This window comes from Cyprinodon variegatus, unplaced genomic scaffold (assembly GCF_000732505.1).
Source record: "Cyprinodon variegatus isolate N-32 unplaced genomic scaffold, C_variegatus-1.0 Scaffold35, whole genome shotgun sequence".
Lineage (NCBI taxonomy): Eukaryota > Metazoa > Chordata > Actinopteri > Cyprinodontiformes > Cyprinodontidae > Cyprinodon > Cyprinodon variegatus.
Window position 1 is genome coordinate 1372107 of NW_015150488.1, and position 6506 is coordinate 1378612.

General features: G+C 38.6%; 1 protein-coding gene across 1 annotated transcript; it reads left to right on the top strand.

Moving 5' to 3' along the window:
* The first annotated feature begins 515 nt into the window (after nt 1–515).
* On the top strand, nt 516–4945 carry bhlhe41 (basic helix-loop-helix family member e41). Its single transcript, XM_015404370.1, has 5 exons — nt 516–697; nt 787–853; nt 970–1077; nt 1168–1279; nt 1478–4945. Exons 1-5 carry the CDS (start codon nt 618–620, stop codon nt 2383–2385), a joined length of 1275 nt encoding a protein of 424 aa, XP_015259856.1. The 5' UTR covers nt 516–617; the 3' UTR covers nt 2386–4945.
* The last annotated feature ends 1561 nt before the right edge of the window (nt 4946–6506 follow it).

Sequence of the window (6506 nt, forward strand, 5' to 3'; positions counted from 1 at the left end):
AATTCTATAAAATATATAGATTTACAGAGGTATTTGGATATTATTTCTTGATTTTATGTTTTCAGATTATTAACTATTATCAGGTAATAAATCATTTTTATCAACTCCAGCTGTAAAGTTATAGCAGTTAGTGCTGAGTGCAAACAAAGAGAAAAAAACTAAAAACATTTGATCCGTTTCCAAAAGCTCTTACCTGCATTCATGCATTTTGCGCATGAATCACGTTTCAGGTCGTAACGGCGCGCAGCAGATCACTGCAGGAAGAGCGACACAATTAGCTGCTGTAGTCCTCATATACACACACATACACACACACACACATTACCACACACACACACACACAGAGTAGTAATTACTGGACTTTGCGCTGGTGCAGCCAACACGTGAGACGGAAGCTGTTCCCAGCCAGCGGCGCGCGTGCGCTCTGACAGCAGAGCTGAGCGCTTTTTTTTTTTTTTTTTTTTGCAAAGTGGCAGCTCCGGCTTCTCTCTCCAGACATCAGTCTGAACCGCAGCTCCACCGGAGGACACACTCTGCGCACCATCTCCCGGGTTTGAACCGCAAAGCAACAAAACATTTGTCCCCTCCAAAAAAACAAAAAACCAAAGAGCCAGTTTATGAGCTGCAGAGAGGTGATGGATGAAAGGATACCGCACTTACAGGACAGGCAGTTCATGGAGCACACGGATTTTTTGGGGTAAGATTCCCTTTTGCCAAACTCTATAAAACTAATAAAAAAAATGATACATCCTATTTATTAATAGTGGCGCTTCCTTTATATTACAGGATGGATTTCCCTCCGCTCTACATGTGCAAATCTAAACGAGGCATAAAGAGGGAGGACGGTGGGAAGGTGCGCGCTGATTTGTTTTATACCAGTCATGATTTTAAAGTTGTTAGTCATTACACCCATAACAACCCATGAAGGAAATCAAATGTTTAACTCCATCGTTATATTTCTGTCAGCAGGACGCATACAAGTTACCGCATCGGCTCATAGAGAAGAAGAGGAGAGACAGGATAAATGAATGTATCGGCCAACTTAAGGATCTACTGCCCGAACATCTGAAGCTGTCGGTGAGATCAGGACCCTCCGTTAAAAAAAAAAAAAAGTTTTGACGCGCTCTGGAAATCGCGGACTCAGCTGAAATTGTTTAATCCCAACAGACGCTCGGGCATTTGGAGAAAGCGGTTGTTCTGGAGTTAACGCTGAAGCATCTGAACGCATTGACTGCTGTCACTGAGCAGCAGCACCAGAAGATCATCGCCTTGCAGAATGGTAAGAACTCATCCAAATGGTTAGGTTGGATACTTCTGTAGATTAACTTTATATATAAGGGGGGAGAAAACCCAAACATCTGTGTGCGTAATCTTCCCATTTAAATAACTTTCTGAGCTTAAAAAGCAGACTGAAAATTAAGATGATTCTTAATAAATAAATGTAATTGGTCACTCTTTCAACTTTTTTCCCCCGCAGGAGATCGCTCAATGAAACCCCCCATCCATGCTGATCTAGATGCGTTCCACTCTGGGTTCCAGACCTGCGCCAAAGAGGTCCTGCAATACCTGAGCCAAGCTGAGAATTGGACCGCCAGAGAACAGAGATGCGCACAGCTGATCAACCATCTCCACAAGGTGCTGGCGCAGTTCCAGCCTGATGCTCCGCCGCTCCAGCATCAGCTACCCGCCGGGGACGCGCAGGATGCGCAAAAGTCCGAGGGTCAGGCCAACTGCGTCCCTGTCATCCAAAGGACCCAGGGAGGGGAGTTTAACGAAAACGACACAGACACGGACAGTGGATATGGTGGGGAGGCAGAGAAAAGCGAAAGGAAAGATAAAGAATGTGAGCGAAACAAAGCGGTGAAAATTAAGCAAGAGTTTGGAGATGACAGAGCGCCCAAGAAAGCTAAAATGTGCTGGTCTGCCGGGGACCCGACCAGGCCAGATGTGGCGTTTATGAACTCTTTGATGGGAATAAGTGGTGTACAACAGACACCCATTTGCATGCCTTTCTACTTCATCAACCCATCAGCAGCGGCGTCATGTATGCCTTTTTTTGACAAAAACAACATTGAAAAGTACATGTACCCAGCAGCGGCCGCCCTTGCGTCTCCGTTCCCCTGGCTGTACCCGGCGCACGCGTCAGCAGCAGCGGCCGCGGCAGCAGCTGCAGCTTTCCCAGGTCTCTCTGCGCACATCGCCGCTCACCCCAAAGACTCGCAGCTTCAAGACGAGACTGGATCATCACGCGAGACCAGGGCGAGCTCACCTGAGGAGTGCGAGGAAACTCCCCTGAGTGACGACGGAGAGGATGACGTAGATGACGCGTCCCCAGACAGCAAGAATAGCCCACAGGAGCAGTTTTCTGCCTGTCAGACCAGCTAATAAGTCTATGTACCTCTCTGAGTTTCTGTATTTACATTTTTTTTTTTAATTATTCAGGCTACTTTTAAAACGGGGAGGTTATCATGTATACAATATCTTGGGGCAGCAGGGGACAGCAGTATGGAAGCCCAGATCTGCCATTTTAAAGTATGAATGAAACATGGTATAATATTAATATGGGCTGAAATGTCATTGTTTTGAGATACAAAGTCATTTGCACTGTAGCAGTGTTGCCCAGCTGCAAGAAGGTTCTGGGTTCAAATCCCAGACTGAATCAAGTTTGTGTACTCAGGCTTCCTCCCACAGTTAGATAATGAAGCTGTTTGATTAGTGATCATGCTTTCTAGGTATGTGTTTATTTATAGTTGCTTTGAATCAGCCTATATCCAGTTACTGCTGGAGATGGGCACCAGGCCCCTGAGCAAGCTGGTCTTTAGAACATTTAGAATAATGATTATGAAATGCAAGTATAGGAAATGGTTTGTTAAAAAAATAACAAAATAGTTCAAATAGTTTTTTATTTACCTATTTATTGAAAATTAGATACAAAATCATATTAACTTCATAATTTCAACATCTGAAGTCAGTTGTGTTACTATGAGACACAAAGATAATTTGGACGTCAAACAGTTAAAACTTCAACTTTATATATATTTTTAAACATCATTTAGTCTTTAAAAGTTGGAATTTTGAGATTAAAATGAGTTAAATGTTGACTTTTGAAAATGACCTTAAAATGCACCCTTACATAAAAAAAATATATAATTAACAAATTAATAATTACATAGTTCATATTTCATAGTAAATATTGATGACTCTGAAACTCACAACAATGACAGAAACTTACAAGTATGACATTTAGTATACCATATTTTCTTCTTTAAAGTGATGAGATTTGCCTTCCATACAGTTGTAATTTTGTGTGCCTTTTGCACTTCTGCTTGTGTTAAACAATCTGAATGACTATCGACAATGATTGACACGTCACAGCTGTGCTGTGCTGCAGATACTTGTAGTTTTTTTTTTTCTTTTTCTTAAATCCTATTTGATAAAATATTTTGACATGGAAGCATTGTTTCCAGATCTCTAAGTAACCAACACAGCAGTGCACAATGTTCCAACTATAACACATCTCATACATGCATGGATGTCTCCAGAAAGTTACGAAAAGGGGAGCACTGATAATCTTGGGGAGGCACACTAAAACAAAAAGAGAATAAGAGTTTTATTCAGGGACCTTTTTATTGTTGACAAAAAAAAAAAAGATCTGTCTATGGATTTCTTGATGGCACATTTTACGTGTTGTAAAGTAATTACACCACAAATCAGCTGATAAATGTAATTATACCCTGTTTTCTCTTAAATCCTTTCATAACAAATAAGAATGTCTGACTAATACATTTGTAGCAGAGGCCACTGCCCCCATTGGGACCCCCTCGGTGACACCCATGCAGGTGTGAGAGCTGAAACTGACCTCTGCTTATAAATAAGAAATGGGGAAACTTTGGTTGTAAATATTAGCCTGAAGTGTAAATGTGAGCTACAGAAGCCTGGGGAAGACATGTATTCCTCATTACCTCACTCCAACTTTCCATGAGGCTGGTTAGCTGAGATTGACTGGGTAGTTACTGACATGGCCACCATACAACCTTGAACAAAAGACAAGATCAGTTTTAACAATCTATAACTGAGCCTGATATCCTTAAGCCTGTCATAAATGTTTCTTTCAATTGCCGGTGCCGTTGAGAGAACATAACTGGAAGCTGAGACCCTTAAACTAGTTTTCTTGACCAGAACATTGTAGTAACCTGTACCTCCGGGAAACATTGTAGGATAGCACCTTATAGATCTTTGATATTGAATGTACCTGTACTTTCCCAAGTTTCCATATAGGATGATGAGACGTCAAGTGCACTTTTTTCTGCTTTTCATCCCTCCTAAGCAGTCACCTTATCATTCAGAAAGTCGATCACTGTAGGTCTCTGATGTGTTTAGGTTTATCTTTCAGAGAGTTCCAATTAAGATTGAATTGATTTTAATGCTGTAAAATGCTGACAGTTTTTTTTTCCTGTTTGTTTTAAAGATGTTTTAATGGGAAATGGAGATTTGTAAAACCTGCTCCCTGCTATGCTTCAGGCAATCATTCTGTAACACCTACATAGCTGGGAGAAAAACTGTAGTCATTGCCATGTTAAGAACCCTTTTCTGCTCCTTTTTTAATTTTTACCAAATTCTGCAACTGTAATAATGTTCTGCTTTGTTTTTTTTATTGTTTCACACGCCACTGAAGAGGCACAAACTTCATTGTGTTTTGCAAACATTTCAATGCTTTCGTGATTTTTGCTCAGTTGGTTTCTGCCTCAAAGCTTTTATCAATGCTACACAGTGGCATGTGTATTTGTTTGTACATAGCTTTTTGCAAATATACCATTAAGTATACGTTTCGTCAATGTTGTATAGGACCCTAGATTTTTTTTTCTTCTTTTTAAAGTCCTACCTGAGCAACTGGTGCACATTTCTTTTGCGCTTTACACGTAAACTGTTCTAAGTTATTGCTGATGAGTTGTAAAATAAATATAAAAAAATCAAACTCTTGTTAGAGTTGTGTTCTGCTTTTCATTTTTTCATAGTCTTGCAGGTAAAAGTGACTTTAAACCAACAAATACTGATTAGTTGAGTTAATCTGTCGTAAATAAACAATATTGCTGTTATTTTAGCAGAAAAAAATACATTTTAGCAGTCAGTTTCCTGCAGAAAAATGTACAGTAAGCCAAAGCTTTTCAAAAGCGTCATGTGATAAAAAGCTGATGAAGAAAGGTTACAGTGTGTGCAGTCTAATGGAAAAAAAGAGGCCTCCTGCTTGTTAGAGGCTATATGCAAGATTAAGAATAAGATTAAGGTCTTTCAGTTTTTAACATGAAAGTGTTTGTTGTAACAATGAGTTATTCTTTTCACAAAAGTATTCTGTTCTTCTTTGTACTTATATCTCATGTCTGTCTGATTGTTTTCCCCAAATGAGGCAGTTACAGCTAATAGATAGATTTGAACACTTCAAGCTTATTGCCTCAGGCTTTTTTTCCAGCAGATCTACCAATGCTGACTAAAGTTCAAGCTTACATTTTGCATCCTACAGTTCTATGTGAAATCCCACACAAAAAAAAACGGTTGATAGATTTTAAGATTTTCCTGACCTTTAAATATTTTTTCTACATATCGCTATATAAATGTAACATGATTGTTTTATTTAACTTAAAAATGAGACTTCAAATATTGTTTTCTTTTTATTTACACTATCATAATATCTGTAACATATAAAAACTTCATAAATGCAGATGTTACAACTTATTTAAAAGTTAAATGTAATGTATTTATGTAATTTTCTATAGTGAAGCCACAAACTTTATCAAGGATCCAATGTGCCTTAAAAGACTTAAACCATTTCAAGTTTTGACTCTTGATGAATCGCTTTTTTTTTTTTTTTTTTTTTTAGAATTTCATTTGATTGATCAACACAACTTTCACCTACAATAAAACGTGTGATTACTGTGGTCAGCATTTCAAATTTCCCCATCTCAGTGTTAGTACTGTTTTCAAAAAGTTTAAAATTATGAGTTTCCCCTGAATGGTTCCTGTTAAAAGAAAAATTCCCATAACATGATACTGCCACCGCCATGCCTAGCAGAGTGGATGTCCTGTTTTTCACCACACTCATAGGCAGAATAAAAAGTTCAGTATTGGTCTCCTCTGATCACAACACATTCTTTCACATGTTAACTGTGTCTTCAATGGCTTTTTACAACATCTTACAACTTTTTTTCTTTTACTCCCAATACTTTTTTTGTTGTTGCAACTTTCCCATATGTTGCAACAACAACAAAATGCACTTGTGGAATACATTACATACACTTTACCTATGGACTTACTCACCTGGGTGGTGGATATCTGCAGCTTTTTCAAAGTTACTGCAAGCTTATAGGGGCTTCTATTGTTAATGATTGCCTTGTTAAGGCTGAGGGCATAAGTTAATACCCAGGGTTTGTAGGGTGTGTACATGTGCCACACTCTGCATATATATATATATATATATATATATATATATATATATATATATATATATATAT